At 39.5% G+C, this 23,988-nt stretch overlaps 1 protein-coding gene across 1 annotated transcript in view; it reads right to left on the bottom strand.

Annotated features, from left to right (window-relative positions):
- The window catches only part of GAS6 (growth arrest specific 6), a 28,852-nt gene extending 13,059 nt beyond the window's left edge, over nucleotides 1-15,793 (bottom strand). Inside the window, 7 exon segments of the mRNA XM_026055341.1 lie at nucleotides 2,254-2,443; nucleotides 2,822-2,940; nucleotides 3,722-3,843; nucleotides 5,030-5,155; nucleotides 7,359-7,478; nucleotides 9,032-9,154; nucleotides 15,634-15,793. Coding sequence (XP_025911126.1) covers nucleotides 2,254-2,443; nucleotides 2,822-2,940; nucleotides 3,722-3,843; nucleotides 5,030-5,155; nucleotides 7,359-7,478; nucleotides 9,032-9,154; nucleotides 15,634-15,793 — 960 coding nt within the window.
- Nucleotides 15,794-23,988: the final 8,195 nt, after the last annotated feature.

Raw genomic sequence — 23,988 nt, 5'->3', positions numbered from 1 at the left:
AAGGTTCCTTCCCATTACTGCTTTTCCTCTGTAGTTAAATCCTTCTGCCTTCAGCAAGCATCAGGCACAACATTAATAATTTAACTTTGGGAGACAGCTGCACCACCAGAGCTACAGCCATTGACTTCAGTGCCAAGCAAGCACTCCTGTGCCAGCACTGCATGATTCTCCCTCCTCTGCTCATACCATACTACATCTTTTGGCAGCTGCGAGGCCCTGCCCAGCCTATGCTGATGGCAGCACTGCTGATGGCAGTGGCAGCAATGCGGCACCTCTGCCCCCCTTCGGTGTGGCTGCTCTCTTCTAACACCACTCAGGGCAGGTGCTGCTGTCACAGCATCTGCAGCTTGGTCTGCACTGTCCCCAGAAGCTGCACAGAGTCTTGAAAAGAGTTTCCAGTGGATTTATACAATGTCTAAAAAAACCATGCACAGACAGTACCTGCTGCAGCAAGCAGTCTGATCTCAAACAGGCAATTTCTTGGTGACAGTGGTACACGGGGATAAGACCCCTAGTTGAATGGCAGGAGACTGGCAATTGTAAATATCACCTTTAGGCAATAAGCACTTTTATCATATTGCCTTCTCTGCCTGCAGGAAGCGAACACAGCCTTTGCACTGTTTACCCTGTAACTCCTATGCGTTTGAACATGCCTGTATTACTTAAAGAAAGAAAACAAATTCCAGACATCTCCCCCAAAACTGATACAGGAAAGTTTGCAATTACTTCACAGAAAGGTCTGGCACTTAATAATTATGTTACACTCCTATGTTAAATGGTTTAACCAGACAATAACTGTTTTATGTGACTGCCAAATCAGCCCAGTGGCATCAATTCCAGTTTTTACTTCTTCCTGCACAACTCTAAAGGCCAGGCCATACCATCCTCCCCCTGCAGGCAATTAGAGATCACTGTATTTCAGATTAGCAGAAAGAATCTTTAATTTAGTAAGAACTGGCTTGAGGCTATTCCTACCTGTAAAGATACGGCACATTATACATTTTACCTGTAGCTTCGGTGAACCTCTACCACTCTGCATTTGAAATCCAAAATTATTTGTTTCATTGACAGTAAGGAACTGAATTAAACATCACTTCATGTACTGGAAATATTACCAAATGTCAGCAGTTGACAATACATGCACTCAAGGACAATCTATCTGTTCATTAGGGAAAAAAAAATTTTCCACCTTGCTTTTTTTTTTAAACATACAATTCTGAAATTTTTACACTAAAAAAGGTTTAAAACAGAAATAATTCCACAGTTACCAATATCTGTGTTTCTCTCATATGTAAGTTAACTCAGAACTTCTCATCCATTTCCCAAAACACATCAACTTAACTAACGATCAAAAGATCTAATAGTAAAAATTAAGTATGGAAAAATGAAAGTGTGGAGGGGAAAGGCACAAGTGAGAAGATGCATATATAAAATCCTAACCTATTATAGATCATACTGCAGGAGGTTTTAGTGATCCTGTCACCAACGGCAACACCCAAGTATATGATACTTCCCTAATCATCAGGAGACATTCTGAGAGAGTGTCAAGAACATGAATCCATACAAGCTCCAAAATGGAGCACATCTTGTGAGATTGCTGGGATTATGTTTCTAGTAAGCAGAGATCCATTTATTTTCTAATAGACTATGTCTTTACACGGGACTTTACATGGACTATTTTGTATTTAAATAAGCCTTCAGAGTTTAAGAAAGGATACTATAGCATAAGAAATCACAGGCCAGAACAGAGCCCTGTGAAAAAACAAAACAAAACAAAAAACAAGAAAACCAACAACAAAAAAAACCCAAACCAAACACACCACACATCAAACAAACCAGCCTTGGAAACTTTCTTAAATGAAAAACTAAAGAGCTTTTTCCCTCTTCCTCCCTTCCTACACCCACCCAGAGGGTGTCTTCTTGAACAGTTAAAGCCAACTTAGCACCGATCCGTCTCAGAGGAGGCACTGTGCCTGCTCTATTTATGCTAGCATTGTGCAAACTAGTGATGCACTCTAGTTTACCCTGGATGTAAAGAATAATTCAATTTGTTAGAAGAAATACACTATACTGTTATTTATACCATAGAACGTATATTATACCAGCATGCAAGCAAAAGCTCTGACCACTGAAATAATAGGTTGAAAAGGCATCTTCTCGAAAATACAAATACACAAAAGCTTGCTACACTTGACAGAGCCCAGCAGGAACATGCAAAGAAAGCGTAAGATCGCAGAAGTGGTCTATACTCACTGTTTGCCACATGCCATGGTTGATAAGTGGTCCACTGCTGGTCACGCGGCCTATCCCATTGTATTTCAGCTGCAGCTCTAACCGTCCTTTGCGCAAAGCCAAGACTACCCATGTGCTGTCTTGATGGCCTCCAGCAAAGAAAAGGATACCTTCAGGATCAAACGTTCTAAAGTCGAACTCAGCCACAAGTCTGACCACACAGGTGTCAAGAAATAAATTAGTTATGCAGAGTTCAGAAACCACAAAGTACTTCCATACAGATAGCATCAATTCTAATAGTTATAAAGCACTGTTAAAATGCACTAGCTTTTAATGCAYTTCTGAAAGACTTCAGCTTGAAGAGGGATTTTAACATGAAGTCATGACTAAAGAATACATTACTGTACTTCAGCAATTATCTTAGGAGCTCTGTGGTCAAGACTGAGTCTCTCAATTACTGGTTTGGATAATGTTTAGCATAACAGGACTCCATAATCCAAACAAATAATGATGATCATAGTAGTAAGTGTTATTTTAACAACTTAACTGCATTGCATACATTAAAGCTGCCATTCAAAATTGTCCTCACCTTGTCGGTTGTTTCCTTTTAAAACGCAGTCTGATAACAGGGGTTCCACTGAACATCCTCCCCAGGTATAACGATTTAATACTTTTTGCAACAGCAAAAGGCACACATGGTATAATGTTCTATAATCAAAACATATTTTCCTCACACAACAGAAAGAAGAGAATCGAACAGTATGCCTTTTTTTTTTTTCTTTCAAACATATAGTCGCTACACATATAGTAGTTTAGGGCACTTTAATGGTTATACTCTCAAAAGACAGTCATTTCAATCCTGAGGACATTTCCTCCTTCTTTCTCTCCTCACTCCTATTCATCCACCATGGAAGAATGTTTCCCATTGCAAAATGAAACCATTCTCATAAGGTACAGCACATCTTCTACTGCAGCGTAGTACTTGCAACAAAAAATGTGCTAAGAACCTGCTATTGGTTGGTTTATGCAGAAGCAGCCTGTGCCACTGAAGCCCACCCACCTCAAATGACTGAAGCATGAAAGTGTAAAGCGCAAGTGCTGTTCTGTAACTTACACCATATGCCCTGAGACCTCCGCACCGTCTTACTGGGTCTAATATAGAAAAGCTTGTGCAGCCAGGGGTAACTCACAGCCAAATGGGGGACAGGCAGTGCTATCACTGCCATGGTCTTTTCAGAATAGGATAGGAGAAGAGCTTGAGAAACTTCAAGTGAACATCCCCCTGTACAATGTTAATGAGATCCTCCTTCTCAGGAGAGCTACTGTCCTCAGTAGAGCCTCCTTCCCAGCTTGCATGACCTTAGCAGTACAGTTCTCTTCTACTACTCACTCAGCTCGAATGGCTTTGGTGCAGAGCTTCACCAATTATTCTTAATTGCAGTATAAAAGAAAGGTCTGCTCTGCAGTTACTGGAAAAAGACTAACTTACCTCACAGGTGTTCATGTCTTGGGAAAGTTTTACTCCCCCTCTGCCATCACAGTGACAGGTGTAACTTCCTGGCAAGTTAACACAGGTCTGTTCACAGAGCTGCTCTTCACATTCATCTATATCTGCAGAAAACCAGCAAAGGAGAGAGGAGAAAACAGAAATTTTGTTTGTTTAAACATGAATCATCTGTAGCAAAAAAAAAAAAAAAAGTTATTGGTGCTGTTTTGCTGCACCTTCCATTTGAATGTGCCCAAGTACTCCATAGCCAGTACTTACCCTGTACCACATCCTTACAGGAGGGAAGAGCTAGTATTAGCATCTGCACAAATCTGTTTTCACACACAGATTTAAGCTGTCCAGAGCTACACAGCAAGTCAGTGGGAAGGCTGGAAGAGAAACTCATCTTCTGGTCTGCTGGTTCAGAGCCCTAGGCTTTAACTTCTAGACAAGACTTCCTCCCTTCAGACCCCTTCTGCTACTCCTATGCTGACTGGCTCCTGCTCCTTCAACTCAGGGTAGCAGGGACTGCTTGCGCTGCTTGCTTCATTGCTACTCAGCAGCACTGGATCCTTAATAGACAAGCAATAGCTGAATTTCTCATTCATTATTTTCTTTTTCTTTTTCTTTCTTCTTCTTTTTTTTTCTTCTTTTTTCTTTCTGCTTTTTTTCTTTCTTCTTAGCACATTCTTTTTCTTTGGCATGTTTTCAGCCACTTTATAAACAAATGCAGGAAAAAAATTGTGATGGCCCACAGAGATCTCTTCAGGCTCAGATAAACACCTCAAGCCCCATAGGGCTGGTGGATGTGTGATTCAAGTCATTACACTAACTTAGAAAAAGGCAGGGAGCAATGCTAGTTTTGGAATACTTTCAAAACTTACTCAGTTGAGAAAGCTTGCAGGCTATGTAGCCAGCAGAACTGTACATAGTCCCATGCATATTAAGCTCCTAGTTCAGAGAAATACCATATGACAGGTTTTGAAAGAACAACAGCTACTGCTCTGTTACTTTTCATGTCCTACAAAGAGAGACAGCAATATGCACAGATGCTTCTGAGCTTCTACCAGATCTTGTACTTGTCATAAATTCAAGAAATCTCAGTGACTCCAGCTTGTACAGCTTGATTCAAGCCAAAAAAGATGACTGCAAACTTAATGTATTTGCTCACAACTAGTGAAAGGCAACAGAAGTCTAGTGTCTAAGCAAGATGAAAAAAAACTTTTAATAAAGTGTACAGTTAAACTTCTGTGTTTTTATAGCTTTAAAGCATGTGATAAATGCTAACATGATATTACTTCATGATCTTACCTTGACAAGTCTTTCTCAACTCATCATATTTGTAGCCTGCATCACAAAGACATTTGTATGAGCTTATTAAATTTTTACAGCGAGCTTCTCCACAGATGTCTGCTGATGCTGTGCATTCATCTATGTCTGCAAAACCAAACAATTAAACAATACCCCTTCAGATGAACATAATCACTTCAGAGTTCACACAGTGGAGTGGGCTCGGGGTCAAGTGATGTGACTATTATTTTCATAACTGAAAAACTAATATCTTTAAGAATCTACCTTCAGTGTTAGCTAGCTATAAGAAACGATTTCAGGTTTCCAAAATCAGTTGTTTCTCTCTTTAAGTCATTAACCACTTTTAGAAAAAAACAATGCAAAGTGAACCAGAAGAAAAACTGTAAAAAAATAAAATAAATAAAATCCAAAAAGCCACTCTGTTCAGGGGCACAAAGTCCAGGATAAAGAGCAGAAATCAGGAAATGACAAAAGCAGTCTGATTTTTAACATAACACAAAAGGAACACTTAACAACCACAGAATTTTGTTCTTCTTCCTCAGACAACCAAACAATCCTTTTTCACATTTACTAAATCAAGACCTAAATCTGCTGATCTGCAGTGATAAAGGAGAGTTGAAGCAGCCTAATTTGCCACAAAGAAGTCTTGTAAGAGATACATTGTGGGATTTCTCTACAGAGACAGTTGATGGGCTGGCACTAGCTGTCCATAAAACCAAAAAATGTTTTTCTACCATGTTAACTAATACCTAGCAAAATCCTGGTGTTGACAAAACATTTGCAGAATATTACGAGAGAGTTTAATATTTACTTCTGCTTTCTAATACATGTTAATACTACAATTATATGTTACAGTTGGTAATTTTGCCATGTACGAGTGAACTAGTCTGTGTAGCCGAGTAGGTTACAAAGCCTAGTCTACAAACCAACAGACAGAATGAACCTTTTAGTGTGTATATGTAAATCACAGAATAGTCGAGGCTGGAAGGGACCTTTGGAGACATCTAGTTCAATCTCCCTGCTCAAGCAGGGTCAGCCACAGCAGGACTGTGTCCAGCCAGATTTTGAATATCTCCAAGGATGGAGACTCCACAGCTTCTCTGGACAACCTGTGCCAGTGTTCAAACTCATAGTATAAAAGTTTTTTCCTTATGTTCAGATGGAATTCCCTGTGTTTCCATTTATGCCCACTGCCTCTTGTCCTGTGTCACAGTGTTCTAATAAACAGTACTAAAATGTTATACAAATATATGTACACACCACAACTAATAAATATAATTGTGAGTCAAACCCACATTCAGTGTCCACCTATCCGTGCCAACTGACACCAGAGGACCATTCAAAGGTGAAGATGTCAGCCTCACTCTTGGCTCTTCTAAGTGGCTGTTCTCATTAGAAAGGGACACCACATAAACTTTACAATTATCACTTTAAACAGGGGAAGGGGCACGGAAATACAATCCTGCTATTTGCCTTTTTTCTGGTAGCATTAATATGTTGTTCAGCTGAGGTGGCTAAGCTGTTTAGAACTATGTCATCATACCATCTGCAAAAGGTGTATAGGCAGATTTGCTTGTTTTTTTTCCATGAGATTCACATAACATTAACAGCCAGCCATGACCATTAATGAGTCTATGTCTCAACATGCAAAAGAAGCATTTTTAAAATCTCAGTTGCTTAAGTTTTGTTGATATAAATTCACTCCACAGTTTCAATCAGATACTTCTGATCCTCACTTTCTGTTCTCAACTGTTATGTAAAATAGTTGCCTCCCTTCACTAGAGCCTTTCTACAGCTATTAATATTCAATTACAGTCTTCCAGAAGAAATAAAAGCTCTATTCTCTGCACTTTACCCATCTGAATTTATAAGCTGCTGCACATATCCAAATTTAGAAAAAATAAATTAAAGTAAGGAACGCACAAAAGAAAAACAACCAGCTCATATACTACAACACAGTGAGACTGGAAAGAATCATAACAATGCRTCTGGCCAGCCCTTCCTCCTTTCAATGTCAGGATATGAGGCCTGATCAGCTGGACCAATTTAGCCCAATCCARGCCATAAATCCTCTGTGAATCATGCCTGTGTTATGATGTTGGAGAGCAGTGCGGTGTGACCACTGACAAGCCCAGGCATGCAGGGCTGGCTGGAGCACCGACTACAACCACAGCAGAGTGCAGCTAATAATAACCACCACCAGGAGCAGGGCTAGGCAGGAAGGAGACCAGGGCCACTCAGTGCAATCCAGCACTCTGAAATACAATCCCAGATCACTAAGAATTTGCTGAATCAGCTGAAACAAACTGAGAGGCCGGGGAATGCTTACCTTCACATGTTTTGCTGTCTCTAAGAACATAACCGCTGTAGCATGAACAACGGTAGCTGCCTATCTTGTTGAGGCAGATCTGGTTACAGCCACCATGTTGCACACTGCATTCATCAATATCTACATCAAAAGAAAGTGTTACAGTCAGCTTTTCAGCTCTGTAAATAATCTGGAGAGTGGCAATGGGATAGGAACTGGGAAGGAAAAAGTCCAGACAAGAAACATTATTACATCTGCAACATAACAATATAAAAAAGTACAAAGATTTCATTCAATCACTGCAAGTATGTTAGTTCATTTAATAATAAAAAGGTCAAAGAGGTAATTGAACTGAGAATCTCCCTCACAATTATGAGCATGTAGAAGAGTATTTTTAGTCACTGTGGAGGTGAAGAGGAGGAGCCCATCTGCAAAAGCAGACCTCTTGCTTTTCTAGAGAAAGAGATATTATAACTAACTTTTAAAATCCTACCAAGACCAGTAAGCTTGGGATGAAAGCTTTGAATAAAACAAGAACAAAATATCCCTACTACTGCAGAGCTCATCAGAACATAAAAACAATAAATTCACAGGTACTGAGCACTGTGAGTGAAACTGCTCCACTGAAATTAACAGTAAAAGTCTGTTAAATTCAGTAGAGCCTGGATTTCACCCTCTGTGAGCCCTACCTGGTCATTTTATCCTGCTTGTATATGGGAAACTAGAGTTAGCTAATTGGTAGAACAGCAAATTTCATGGCATTTTATAAGAAAAAGAGGGGACATACTTCAGACTGATCAGTTGCTGAGCTCTCAGAGCTGTTCGTATACTGATCAGCCAACTATCACAAATGCCTAAATAAGCTGCTTGAGAGTGATCCCATCATTTTCCCACAATTTCACAGCAGAAATACAGGTTTTGGTTCTCCTGCTGTCTTGGTTGCCACAATCCTGGACTGGCTGAACGTGATTTCTGGCAATTACTTAGTTCTGGCAGGCAGAACAGCAGTAGCCCTGGTAGGAAGCCTTGCACACAGAAAAACAGAAAATACTAAACAAGAGGAAGAACTTCAATAATCCATAAAGGACACAAAGTCCTCTTGGGGCCAGAAACTTCTCGCACAAATGAGTAGTTTCTGCCTGAAATCCCTTTGGAATCAATGGGAGCATGCAGTAATATATAACTGGACTTGGAATAAGGCCTTACTAGCAAGGAGGCTTTAACATACTAATTTTGTCTATTTGGGTGTCAACAACGTCAGAACCCAACTGTCTGCTAAAAGTTACTGTTCCATTGCAGTGGTGTCAGAAAGGAGCATGGGCCAGCTTCTCAGGCTCTGCAATGTGTAATCTGTTACATCAGGGTTAGCAGTAGCAGTTGAAGAAATTACCTTTGAAAAGTCAGTACGTCTTAATTTCTACTGTCCCTTTCAGAGGGGTGGGACAGAGAGTTGGGGCATAACTTCTTAGATCGCCTCAGCAAAAACAGGCTGAGATGCATGAAGTTTATTTTTTTTTAAGTTGACATTACATAGTTATATGATGCTCAGAAGGGTAAAAATATGAGCATTGTGTAATCCAGATTCAATACCATGACTTTTGAATTGTTCAGCACAGTATCAGTGATCATTTAAAAATACAGCAAAAATAATACATCTTTGTGACCAGTATCAAAGATAACAAAACCTCAATTACCTTTTTCACATGTTTTTCCCTGCCAGCCAGGTTTGCATTCACAATAGAAGTCTCCCTTAAGATCTTCGCATCTGACAGTCCCCTCTTTGTGACAAGGATCAGGAGAACACTGGTTTGGCAAATCTGATTTAAATAAGCAATAAAAAAAAGAAACAAAACAGAGTAATACATTGAAGTCACTGACAGCCAGATGTCCCACTCTTTTGTTAAAGTCAAGACACTTAAACAGTAATGGAATCACTATCAAAAATACTCATACCTGGCAAAACTGGGAGCTAATTCATCGTACTCACATGCTGAACAAGCTATGCCAAGAATGTGGCACAGTACATGTGCTGGAATCCACATCATTACAAAAGGGAGTGAACTACTACACCCTATTTGAAGGGAACATCCTGAAAACAACTCAAAGCAGCTAATTTTTAAGAAAATGAAACTCTCTCCAGTTTTGAAGAAAATAGAAAGAAGCCAGCAATTCAGTACTCAAGGAAGGATGGATATTCTTTTCAATTACTCTTGGTAGTTTAGCTGAGGATCTCATCAGGGTCGATAGGTTTGCTGTTAGCAAAGGGCTGTATTTGATATTTTTGACAGAGCTGTCCATGTAGTCATTTCTGGTATGTAGAATGAAAATAAAAAAGAAATACCAATGTGTTAACAGCATAAGAATCAAACAACTAGACCAGTTTACAGACAGCACAAGGCCCCTACTGGGCCAACAGAGAGTAAATTCCAGTGGCACAGAGGTTCTGCCACTGATTTTTAAGCCAAGTTCCAAAAGGTGGCAATGGGCATTCTCCATGGGAAGGGACAACCCATGCCTCCTTCATCTTCACTGTGAACTTTGGTGCCCCAGATCAGCAATAGTATAGTGCAAGAGAGTAGTCACTGGATTTGGGGAATGGTTGGGGGAACAAACATCAAACTATTATGTAACTGCTCAGAGAGTGGAATTTACGCATCCAACTCTAGAGACAGTGTTTTGCAGAGATAGTCAAATGAAGGATCAGGGAATACCCTCTTCTCCATAAAAAAAAAAAAAAAAAAGAGTTGGTAGCTATCATGTTGTTTGCTGCTATACAGGTGTGGGGTTCAGGAAAGAGAGGGGGCTTTCTGCAGGCCTTCTATATTTGGGGGAACTTTAATCACAGTCCATTCTGCCATAAATGTCAACTTATACAAAACATGGTAACATACTGCTAAGTGTTACTTTTCACTGACTTCCTCTTCACATCAGGATGGGTTTAGGGTTTCTTTGCTAGTAATTTCACATCTCAACTTAGCCCCCTACATTCATTTAATTTGTGAAGGCTCTGATCAGGTTCAAATGGTTCTCAGTGCACACCAGCATACAGGATGCACTGAAGGAGGAAGTCCTAAGACATAAACACATGATGCCCAGGCTTCTCTTCTAATAAACACACCTGGCAGTTTATTTTGCCTGGCCAACTATGTTGGAGTGGGGATGGCACAGCCACAAAGCAATGATTCTACCCAGTCCTTTTGGTGCATCATACAGGAGCTGTTGCAGCTGCTGCAGCTAGCAGTCTTTGGAGAAAGAATTATGATGATTAACAATGCCTTCTCCAATCCTACAATCTCGGCAATACATCCTCACAAATCAGCAGAACCCCAGTTCAGTCCAGAAGGAGTCCAAAAGGAGGAGTTTACAAAAAATGATCAGACAGGTAAAGTCAGAGCCCTTGATTAGCAACAGTCCTATGCATCAGACCAAGAACTATGTTCCCTGCTCAGACAAAATATACTGATTTAAATGATAAAATAATCACAGACTTCTGACTCATTCCTGCTGTAAAATGATCAGAGAAACTAATACAGTATAAAACACTATACAGTCAAAACAATATTTAAAAGATGTTATTAATGTATGTGCAACATTGGCAGCCTTATGTACTTACACTGGCAACTTTATGCACTTCTTTCATACTGCTAAGYATTGACTAATTATTAGTCGCATTATAAAGGAAAAACTGAAAACTTACCCAGAAATACACCACATTTTTTGCTCATAGCAAATCAAAATCACTGCAAGGATACCTAGATGAAGTATCACAGGCCACACTTGCTGCAGGCAGAAGGTGCTCAGTGGATACACACTAAGTGAGCAGCAGGAAGGATGCCTTTTCATACAGTGGTTCTGCTGAAACCAGCACTCAGTTCACACTCCTAATTACTTTCTGAAACATGATTTGTGAACTGATGGGCATATGGGGCAGCAGGGAGGTGTGCAAGGAGAGGAATTGTTTTTAGCTTAGCAGCCTAGTCAGATTTCTCAGATTAAGAAAAGTTAAGACCTGAATTAACTCCTACTTTTGTCAGGATTATATTATTTCTACATTTCTCTTAACTTCCTCTATGTGACCCTGAAAGTCACCTTCATGACAGGCTGCTTTGAAAAAACTTTAACATTTCTGTGAGTGCAGAGAGAAGCAACTTCCTTTGATGCACTTACATAGTGCTTACAGTACTATTGCTTGCAGTTACTGATTTAGATGTGAACATGAAAAACATTTCTAGATAGCAGTGCCACCTAAGACTGGTGCTACGTTAGGCATAAAAATAAGGCAAGAGAATATACGGTAACATTGTATAGCATTTGTATTATAGTTATCAGGAAAAAAAACAGTCAAGAATCTCAGGCTGCACTGTACATTTCTTACTAATGCAACCCACAGTGGATGGCTCTTTCTCAATCACATGAACCTATGCTGTTTGTCATCCTTGCAGCCATGAAGTACCTGAAGACTGAAGTTAGCAGTACAGAGTGCTGCAGTTTATCCAGCCTACCACGGAGTATCACAATAAACAATATGAAAGTTTTGTTTACGCCTTTCTCTGTAGGGTATTTAATTGAGCTTCTAACATGAGGACTGTCTAGTGCAAGTTCAACAATTATCACAAACACACTTGTCCACTATGAGTATGTTTTTAATAAAGACCTCATTGTTTTTCTAAAGAGGACTAACGGGTGACAGAAATCAATGGATGATTCGCAATGGCTATCAATGAATATGGTGGGCTAAGTCAAGGAGGGCAAAGCAGGAAGAGAAGAAAGGAGCTCTATAAAAGGTCATAAAAGATAACATCTCCACAAGTGAAAGAAATTGCATTTCTAGTTGTGATTTCATCCACCTCAGCCAAAACACAGGATGGTTCCAGCTCCTCTCACACTTCAGGTTTTTGTCTTCTGTATCTAGCACAGCTTCAACCTCTAGCTAGTGCTATGCCACAGGGAAGATCCTGAGCCTCAGCAAAATATTCTATTGTGGGCAAGGGAAGATGGAACTAGAGGGCTGCTCAGGAATGGAATTTGACCAGCACCCTGCCAAAGAAATATGTATTTTCAGTATCTTGTCTTGATGCTCAAAAACTAATGCCTGAGAAAACTCTGTAGGAAAAGCATGGATACACAATTCTTACTAAAAGCCCCACAGAAATAACTATCCACTCACCATGAACAAGGCCTAATTATCTTCCTTCCCCACCATTCCAGCTGTGCAGAGTTGGGGCAAAGCCACAGACAAGGCAGAAGACTGGCCACACAAAAGAAAACACAGCTATGTGGGCTGTCTATAACATGCACCTGCCAGCGTATCTCCAGAAATATCTCTGCTCAGTTGAGACAACACAGGGGGGTTGGGGAAGGAGTAGTGGTGGAGATAAGCCGAGGAAGGCCAGGTCTGATCGGCGTGTTTCTTTTTTTAGACAGTCCACAATTTGTATACAGTAAATAATGATTTATGTACACTAAACCAAGCCTTTTTTGGAGCAGCACAAACTAAGCCTCCCAGACATGGAAATGTTTTCAAAGTCACTCAGTAGCCAAAACAAGTCAACAGGGTCATGTACAACTTATCTGATGGATCCTCAGGCCTCTGATTCTTTTCCTCAGACTGCATCCTTATGTGTCTTGCAGAGCGAGATGGAAAAAAAATATTGCCCAGCAGAATACTACCCTATCACAAACCATGATAGATGGCAGGAATAACCACAGGCATTTCTACTGCATCAACACAATGCTAATGGTTTGCTCCTCTCACCATGGGAGTTTAACAATATGGGAGGCAGCCTTACACTCTCCTGGTGGCTTCACAACTGTGTAATTCCACCAGCTGCACTAAAGTTGCTCTGATTTACACCACTGTAAGAGAAAATGTAGCTTTTGTTTCCATTCATTTACATGACAGTAAAAGCACTAAAAATAATAAAAAATGTGACATGCATGGATATAGCTCATAAATGCAGACAAGAGAATTGGACTATCAGATCCATTTTGAAGTTTGTACGGGAACAAGATTTTACCTGAACACACTGCTGCTTCTAGTTCATTACTCTGTATTGTGAATTTATTTTTTGATATTCACGAACAGGGCAAATTAAAACTTCACTGGAAAAACAGTGGGTTGTGAAGATTACAACACTCACTATTAAAAAAAACAGACACACAACGTAAGGACCCTATTGTGTTTTTTAAGGCCACATGCAATTTTATTTCAAAAAAATCCTGTAGAACTTATCAAGCTCTCTCAGAACCAAATCCCTAACTTCCATCTGGCCTACAGCATCTCTTTTAGAAAAAGATCCAGATCTGCAGACCAAAACATAGGCATCTATGTCTAAAGCGGGTGTCTAAACTCTCACTGCAGTCAGTGGAGATCTAGTCAGTACAATAAATAGGGTCCATAAGGCGATTCAGTTCTCCCTAAAGCAGATACAACTCGATAAACTGAATCACTCCAGAACCCACTGAATACAGACTAGCTCTCCATTGATTGTAATGGGACCTACTTCTCATGCAGGCATTTGCATCTAGATATCTGAATCTGGAGCTGAATCCTACGCGCAACCCTGACTTAAAGACCTTATGAAAAAGAGAATTCTCAAATTCCTCACTAAGCTCTCTGATCAACATCATGGTTAAAATTTGTACCTTATTTCCAGTATAAACTTGGCTCATATCACCCTCCAGTCCTTGGATTCTGCTATGTCTTTGTATGCCACATTAAGAAAGTCTTCTACTACCTTGTTTTGAGAGGAGAAGGAGACTCTTAAGAAATATAAAACTTAAATGAGTCTTGCAGGTACAGCCCCACAGAGCTACATAGCCTTTTGGCAGGATCTGTGAAAAATTAAGGGACACTCAGGAATCGGTTAAGCACAAAGTTTGAAATTCTTTCAAGCACACTTCAGGCTGCTTCTCCTTTACTTCTCCTGTGAACTAACAACAGCTAGCCAAAACTCAGCCATTTAAAAATATTTTCATATTTTAATGGGAGAAAATAGTCATTTTATTGCCAAACCACTGCATCTGCAATGGGCCAAATTCCTAAAAACTATTATTCAGCTTTTATTTTTTTCAGTACACAGAGAACACCATTACCCATTAGACTTGCATTTCTAAAACACTGATTAGCTATTCGGAGCAAGTGTTTCCAGTTGATACCACCATTTTTCAGCAGCAACTCACACCTCTTTGCCATGCCACACCCACAGGCAAAAGGAAGCATTCAGCCTCACTTCCCACTTTGAAGTAGCTTGCATACCACAGCTGACACAAGTACCACAGGTCTGAGAATTCCCAGTTCAGAGGACTCTAACATCTGTAAGTGATATTTCTGCATTATGAGGGCAAGTCTTGACATTCTGCTTATTAACCTTGGAATTCACTCTTCAAATGAAGGTTGCTGTAATGTAGTTTAAACATGAAAGCATGACTAATCCTCATCCTGTTTTGGTAGCACTGGTGTGAACACATGACTAATCAAACTTGATCATGGTAAGATATTGAGCCAGAGGGGTAAAAATGAAAAAWATATATATATATATACACATGATTTTTTCCCCCCATTTTAACTGATCTGCTCCCAGAACATATTTAGCGTCTTTAATAACATCTTTAATAACAGAAATGTTTATGAAGCTTTTTATCTTTAGCACTGCTAAGCTTCAAGAAGGAACTGCAAAGGTATTAAAAGAGTTAACTAAATTCTGATCTCTAGTGTTAGTGATGAACAAATACCCCTCCCCCTTCTACACAGACATCAGACTGACTTTCAAAGTGATTATAAGCCGAATTTTTAAAGGTGGTAATATTGAAACCATGATCACATGATAGGTGAACCTGACCTCCTTACAGAAAGCTGTCAAAATCCTGCACAAACCTGGGTATAACTATAAGCTTTTTTTAAGGTTACTTAACAGGGCAAGCTGAAGTTAGCATTCAAGAAAAAATAAAATGAAGGATCAAGTATGTTGTACAACCTTTTGGTAAAACCTATTCCTTGTCCCTCTTGCTTCTCAGATCATTCAGACCTTAGGAAAGTGGTGGGAAAGAAATGCCTTACATCCTAAAATACCAAATCACTGAAAGAAGACAGATAGAAGACAATACATTCTAAAAAGGACAAAGTCTTGTTATGTTGCTCAGCTAGATAGGACAAGTAACATGGAGTCTTGAGCACAGAGAACAGGAAGGACAGTACTAAAATACTATGAAAAATGGAAATGACTGAGGTGGTTCCACTACTTCAAATAGAATGACAGATACATTTAACTACAATATACAATACAAAAATGCTTACTATGAACGCATGTAAGGAAATCTGTCCTTCTTGAATGCAGTGACCCATATTTCTGAATACAAGCTGAAGAACAGAAAATGAAATTATTATTATTATTATTATGATTACATGGCAGCTGTTTAAAGCATATAAACTGACACCTGGCCTGCTGATGTTTCATTAAGCAAAGTTTTGGAGACTGGGTGCAAAACCTCTGCAATATCATAGTCTCCCAGATGCCTTAAAATTCATCAGCTCATATAAAGTTTTAGCTCTGACATACAGTAGAATTATAAGCCGTCCAGAGAGCACAATCATTTTACCAGATGCTACTATGATTCTAAAAGCGTGTTAGTAGCTACTCAAATTTGACCCACAAAATAGCAACAATCTCTTTTAAATCTAAAAAGCACATGGAGTTTTCTAAAATTGTTGACATTTGCGATCTTAAGTCCTACATATTAAACACAAATAGAAAACTATGGTGGCATGACAGTGATATAGTCAATACAATAAGCCAATGGATCAATCATCAGTAAAAGTATTTTTTAATAAGGAGATTAGTCAATAGCTCAGCTGATTACAAAGGGAAAAAGGTAGAAGACTTCATATTGTCCACAAATGCTGCAAGCTACAGATATAAATGCAACATTAATACACATTTTAACATGCAGAAAACATATAACGAATCTCTGTGTGAAAATCTATGCATAAGTAAAAAAACCACACCTCAAAATCACATACGGAACATACAGTCTATTTTAGAAGTTAGAAATGCATTTTTATTGCAATTTCCATCACATTCCTTAGAAGAGACTTTAGCTGTAACAAGCTCCAGTATTAGGCACCACACATTGGCACTGCCACATACCAGCACTGCCACAAAGGGAAAGTAAGAGCTGCAACTCACCCAAGTATCTCGGGTAAAAATATTCCTGTAGGAGAAAAAAAAACACAAAGATTTACTGGAATAATATTTGTTTCTGTTGTTATTCTATTAATATTTAACAGCTGTTGTTAGTTTGGTGGTCTTCCACAGTGGCTGTGTAAGAAGATTCAAACACAGAAATCTTAATTGCTTTGATTCAGAGCTGGAGGACACACAATATTGCAGATGCACTCGGTCTCATGAGAGAGGAAAGTTAACATTTGCTCCAATCTCAATATGCATTTTTTTGACAGCTGACCTGTCAAGTGGCACTGGCAGTGACCGAGCATGAAGCCACTTACCCACTATCCAAGAGGTAAAGGTGCTGATCATGGTATGAGGTAGAGGAAGGAAGAGGAATCTAGGGACACAAAACTAGAGGGAAAGTACAGAATCACTTAGTCACCTAGTGCCTCCTTGGAGTTCTTCTACTGATGCAGAACACTGGCAGCACCATAACCACTAAACTAGAAGGTGACATTTTGCTTTTGTAACAACGAGCACGCTACAACTCTAATAGTACCCACTGCCATACTGCCCACTACCTCACATTATGAACACCGCCYATCCAAAGAAGGGAATACTGAGAGCTTGCAAGTGAGCGGAAAGCAGAGATCATCATAGCTGCTTGTTTCAGAAAGGTCTAACTATATCTTAAAACAGTTTTATATGGGCAAAAATTGCCTGAGAAAGATTAAAAGTGCAGTTTCACAACCACCTTCCCTTGATCTAAAACTGAACTGAAAAAGGCATTCCCACCCTTTTCATGGTCCACAGCCACTCATTACTGTTTCCCGCCTTGGGTCAACACAGTGTAGCCATATGGTCAGACCAACAGTTTGCTGATACGATATGGATCTAATCTTTCACACTAGAAAAATCTTCAGCCAGGTGAGATCTTGCCAGCTGCACGTTGCTTGCACCAACACAGAAAAAGGCCAGGAAAATGCATGAAAGGGTGGGAGATTGGCCTAAACTGACCATTAAAGCACATTCTTGAAAAAAAAAAACAACGTGTGCAATGAGGGAAAACTTGTGGATTGTATCAGTGCCTAACTTTTCTGTTAAATTAAACCATTTCTCAACTAATTATGAAAGTTTATGCATACTATAATTCTCTTCCGCACAACATGAGCAATTCCTACATAATAGCATATCTGCAATGAGATTGGGATGGTAAATACCCTGTCTTCCACAAAATTAATTTGGGCTGTATAACGTGCAAGATTAGAAACTATGTCTTATTACAAATGTGTGAATAAGCTCACATAGGATACAGACATGTGCATACCACACAGACAAGCACACACTATGAGTCAATTCACCCTGGACTGTCTAATGCAATCAACCGGTTGACAAGGTCATACAACCTAAAATAGTTTTGCATTGCTGTCATTCTCCAGAAAAAAATCAATTGCTTTTGGCAAATATGCTCCAGTAACTGAAATTCACCATGTAAACATTCAGCATAAATCATGACAGCTACAATAAAAAGAAGCTGAAGATGTAGTTCACACTTAACCAAATTTTCAGTTCTGACAAGAGGGCAATAGGCTTACTATTTCTGGAGATTGAGTTTTGTCATGTCTTTTTGGGTTAACAACTGACTGAGGAGCAAAGAACTTGTGAAGGTCCCCCTCAACTTTTTTTTTTTTTTTTTTGTTTTCTAGCTTTGGAAAGGATAAGGCAAAAAAAMCATCAAAATAAAAGTAAATCTAAACAGTCTGAGTACTCAAATGAGTATCCAGCTGTGCTATAACCACAATCTGAACTTCAGCCAGCACTTAAGGAGAAAAAGATAGCTGCACGTGATGAAATATTCCAAAGGTTTTTTTTTTCATTATTTCCCCTTCATTCAATATATGTCCCAAAAATGTGCGGATGTATTTAACTACCAATACCAGGCTAATCCAAACACTGCAAGAACAACTTTTTCTGCACTGAAAGGTCAAGAAACAGGAGCTTTTATATTCATGGCTGCCAACCTAATTGCTCAAAGTTGATGATAGCAAAGACATAAAACTCCATTTTCTCTTTTACCTGTGATGAAGGAGCTGAGTGCTAGAAAAATTGTATAAGTTTATTTTTAAATGAACAATTAAGGTAATTAGCTATTTTGGTTGCATGCACAAACGGCCTTCTAAACACAAACTCGGGGTATAACACCTATAATGCCAGTTTACGGAGTCAGCCAACAGAACACCCATAGTGCCTCTGCTATTACTCCTGACTTGCTCAAAGAGCAGGAGAGTGAAACTCCAAGACACTGTACCACCATGAGCTTCATTTCATGAGGTAGGTAACGGAGCAATTTAAACAAGAGACTATTAATGTAAATTTTAAAACAAAACACAGTAATCACAGGTTCTAACATTATTCACTGYTGTATGATAAACTTTTCACTTTTCTCCCTTACCAATTTTCATTACAACAGGCTTCTAAAACTATAATGCCAACATATTTCCATTTAGCCAAACAGATTAATCAAGAATGAAGATGAAATATCTCTGGTTTTCTTGAGAAAAGGAACTTGATTAAAGTCAAAGTAGCAGCCACTTTTCAAAAAACACTGATCAGAAGTTTACCCAGTTAGAAATTCAAGTTGCACCTAGGCTGCACAGAAAGATAGCCAGACATGCATGATTTCCAGTGTGAGCACTCAACCCTACAATGCCTTTTTGCAGATTTCTGTGCATTACTAAGTCTTAATGACACATAGATCTCGGGGAAGATGAAACCTCAGCCCTATACAGGATCAGGTCCTTATTAAAAGTCTCAGACTTGTCTTCCTTCTATCAGAAGTCTTCCATCCCATTTTCAGGATCCAACAAAAATGCCAACAGAAATGCTTTGAGGCTTGCTAACAAAAAGGTCAGAACATCAAAAAGCATGGCAAAATATTCAGTTACTATTTTGCTCATTTCTCACCTAGTCACCTTAAACTTCAGGCTGTGAACCCTTCGCCTTTAGATTTACTATCATAATCACTGCYGGAAATAAAAGTACAAGAAACTGGCTTTTTTGATAAAAAGCTATAAATGAATATGTATTGGACATAAACATCTTCTAGACAGGCTCTTGTAGACACTGATGTCACCAAACTTTATAATCGTTCCATCCAGCAATAACAGCTTAGAGCAAATGAGGAGGACAAATACGCTGTAGCCTAGACCTGACAGGAGCACCAACCTCCACCAGAAAGCAGCCTTCAAGAGAACTGATTTGGACAATCTGAACCTCTCTGTCTGCTCCTATCAAAATAACTTTAAAGCATTTCCATCTCTGCTTCTTGTGACTCAGCACACCTTCTCTCTGCCTGGTTCCCACGTATCAACCAGCATGACTGTGTGATGTCAGAAGTCTCAGTTTTCATCAGGCATCAGGAAACCAGAAGACTACAGACCTGCATGCACTTTAAGTTACATACAATGTGGCAAATGCCATCAGAAGTACAACTCAGTGGAGAACTCAGGAAGAGAAGGACAAATAGGAGAGACCAGGAAGTGCCTTGCATCTACAAGTCTCCACCCTTCCAGTGAAGTGGAAAATATGGCATGAGGCCAGTCCCTCCAGACAGGTCCTTGCTTGCTTCTTTCAGCTCAGTTCAAGAGACCTTTTTTTTGCTGTCCAGGAGACAGAACTGTCCTTTTAACAGAGAAGATTTAAGGCATTACAACTGCCATCCCTTCCACACAGACACACATGCTAGGTGAGTCTTTTGATGCATTAAATAAAATTACTGGGTTTCCAGCATTCAACAGAGCAAGATCTAAGAGTACTTGCTTTTATCTCAGCAAGAAAAACAAAACACTTTTTCAGGAGGTTAAGGAGTTTCTCTCCCACCTCCACCCACAGCTCATTCCTACCCCTTAGAACACAGTCATTACAAAACTTTGTGTGGATATCTAAAATGAAGAGAGAGCTTAAGTTTAAAAGTGTCATAAAAAACAAAACGAAACAAACAAAAAAAAAACCAGTCCCCCAGGCTGTGGGTTTTGGATTTGTTTATTCTTTCAAACATGAATGGTTGAGTGAGCCAGTTAAGAATAATTTCTGTGGAGGCACCCCCATGATACCCCATATTGACACAACAGAGGAGGACAGAAACATAAAGGTAAGAATGCACGACAGGGCTGTAGAGTTGAAGGGGCAGAAGTTCTTACACCAACTTCCCTGCCAGAGGAAATGTATCATGTAACTACACTCGCAATCTATTCTAAACTCTATGGCCAAGCTCACCCTCAGTGGTACAATCCAGAAATTAGTGAAATTATACTGAGTATGCATTTGTTCTGCCACATTTTCAGAGAAGATGGAAGAAAACCAAATCAGGCCAGTCCTAACATGAGTCACTGTATATAAATAGCCCTTGTAAAAACATAACAAAGACCCTGTCTACACTAGGAAAATGTTCTCACTGTTGCTTAAAGTGATTGGCAACACTAGAAACCTCAGCCAAAAGGGTCTGCCAACTGCTTCTGTTTGTTTTGCTTGAGTACCAGGTCAGGTAATCCTGATCAGCACTGAATCTAATCAACATCTTGTTTGAGCTCTACTGACAGCTGATAAAAAATGTAATCTATGCAAGGGCTGCCATACCGCTAACACCAGAGGATCTAATAGACTTGTATTAGTAACAGTAATTTCTAAAAAGTATTTTCTTAGTGCAGACAGGCTACTCAGTCTCTGACAACACCCAAGTTGATAGTGTTACAAAAACAAAACCAACAAACACCCCATCGTAGCACACACTTTCAGGCCTTCTTCAGACACTATGGAGAGGCATAAACGGGCACAAGTCCAACTAACTTTGCCTTTGCAGCTCTGCTTTAGAAATAGAACAGTTCCCTCCAGAAATAAAATACAGAAACACAAAGCTTGTGTCAGAGCACAGGGCTTTCCCTACTAGTAAAAATTTCATTTGCCTTCAGCACAATTGCTGCTTCTGTAGATCCACAGCGTCTGCAGAGTAACTCATAATTGATGTATATGTCAATTTGTTACTTATTACAGTGGAGTGACAACTCCCACATGATGCTCTTTTCTCATAGACACACAATGACTCTCCCTTTYCCTCTTTCCTTAGGGACTGAATGTTCATTTTAGGCATAGCATGACCTTGTTAACAAATACACTTCATGTTTCCACGCTGCAGGCCTGCCCTATCCTAGCAAAGAAATAGCTACTACTGATCTTAATTGGCTGTAACTTACTATTTGATTTGGGTTGTTTAACTGTTATCCTTTGGGAATGCAAGTCACATTAACGCTCAAGAGCTTTCTATCCTTTTTTTTTTAAACTCGGCCCAAGGCTTTTCATGCACTGCAAGTCTCATTTTGAATGATTAGGCCTTCCTCCCATACAATGTTCTTAAATAGTCCTACAATTCAGAATTTTAAACCTATCGTTATAGAAGTTCCGCTCAACTCAATGCAGAGTTTCTTGCACAAGCTTCGCTTCTCCTCGTGAGGATTTCTACAGTGCCAAGTTTGTTTGCTTCCTGTTTTGTTTAGGGGCAATGTGCACCCACAAGCAAAGAGCAAACAGAATTTCTCCCCATAATTTGGCAAGTGGGGCTTTCGATAACTGAGCAGACCATGTCAATATCCAACAGCAGCCTTGAAGTCTCATCTCCTACCACCAAAGTCATAGTTGTTTTGGGTAGTATCTGGACTTTGTGTCCATTTGCAGAGTATCCATTTCACACGGTCTAGCTACTCTGATGCACACAGACTATGACTGAGTTGCTTTCACTGAGTTGTTGATCTTTCCAAATGCTACAATCTTTGCTAGAAGATGCATTTAAAAATCACCCTTTATAGCAGTTGTTCCCCTGTTTCATGAAGACTAGGCATCTCCACAGAATCCTGAAGACTGAAAACAGAAGTAATTATCATTGTAGCTCTCCTCACCCTCTGAGAGGCTGGACTATTTCCCAACAGCATATTGAGTGTCATTTCATCAAAAAATTTTGCACTGAGATGAGAAAAACCCACCAGAAATTACAGTGCACAATTAGGGGGAAAATGTAATGAAAGGAAAGAGGAAAAAAACATGTTCTTGTATGTCATGGCTGAGCAAAACACAGATACTTTACATTTGCGAAGACACAGGGAGCACAGAGAGCTGGTTTCTGTATGCAGTCCAAGGCAGGACTTGATTGGACAATAACAATATGAAATGGATGTAACTGATGCTGAGGCGCAAATATTCCAACAAAAATCACTTGTAGTGTGATCCCAATGAGCTGGTTGCATGTTTTTAAGTTATGCTTATCCAATCCATTTACAAGTGCCTTGAGGTTTCCTCCATTGCTTCAAGATTTAAAGGCTACTTTTCCTCCTGTATTAATCTGCATTTTGAAAAGAGGATCCCAGTCTGATGTCATATCTTCACTCGATGTTGCTTGCTTGACTCCTTACTGGCTGCAATAATTACAATACTGCAAGTGCAATTAAACTAACACTTGCTGAGAAATTTCAGGTATATTAAGCAAAACTATCTGAAATACACCTAGTTATGCTAGGTGTAAAAGGCTATCTTCCTCCAATCTCATACATTGTGTCATTACTTTTTGCACTTATTTAGGCCATATTTAAACAGATTGTATATCCCATCTAATGCAATTTAAATGTTTGTGATTTCTCTCATAGGTTAACAATTTATCCACTTAAGTGAAGAAAGATTTTATCTTTCCCTTGATAATTTGTAAATTGTTTCTGACAATTTTGTGAAGACTTTTTTTTTTTTTTTTTAAAGAACTCATAGTCACAATATTCAGCAATTTTAAGACATTGCTAGATTTCGCCTCAGGGTGGATAGATAAGAGAAGAACAGAGCAGTGATATGAGAGACAACACTAGGACCTTGTGACAGAAYCTGATCTTAAAATTCTGGTCCACTATTTTAGTAACAAAGTAACTTTTGCTTTTCTGTTACTATCCTGAACAGTTTCTGGAATTGAACTAGGACTCACTGTTCCAGGAGTGAGCCAAATGCAGTAGCTCCCCAGATGCACGTGATTTTGTACAGTGCCACAATGACCATTCTCCTTTTATCTCATTTATGCGTCCTTCTGTCCTGGCAGGTGGCACAAAAGGACACAGAGTGAAGACAACATCAACTCTTGCCCCCCTTCCTGGGTCTCCTCCTTACTTCCCAACTTTAGTCTTCCACTGCTTTCCACTGCTGATACTCAACAGAAGAGGGAAAAAATCCAAAACAACAATTAAAAAGGCAAGTTCACAACCTGCATGCATGCTGGCTGTTTAGAGAGCCTCTAGAACCACAAGTCATAACAAAATAGTGATAAGGGTAGAAATATGGAAGGGAGACTTGCTCCGAAGCTCCAATCAGATTCTCTAAACCTTGCTTCTTCATTCATTTCTTCAGCAGCCTGAGCTGTGACAATGCTTTTTGCTTCTCCCTTTGCACCTGGCCTTTCCACC

This window comes from Apteryx rowi, unplaced genomic scaffold, assembly GCF_003343035.1.
Source record: "Apteryx rowi isolate R43461 unplaced genomic scaffold, aptRow1 scaffold_123, whole genome shotgun sequence".
Taxonomy (NCBI): domain Eukaryota; kingdom Metazoa; phylum Chordata; class Aves; order Apterygiformes; family Apterygidae; genus Apteryx; species Apteryx rowi.
This window is presented reverse-complemented; position numbering and strand designations above follow the sequence as displayed.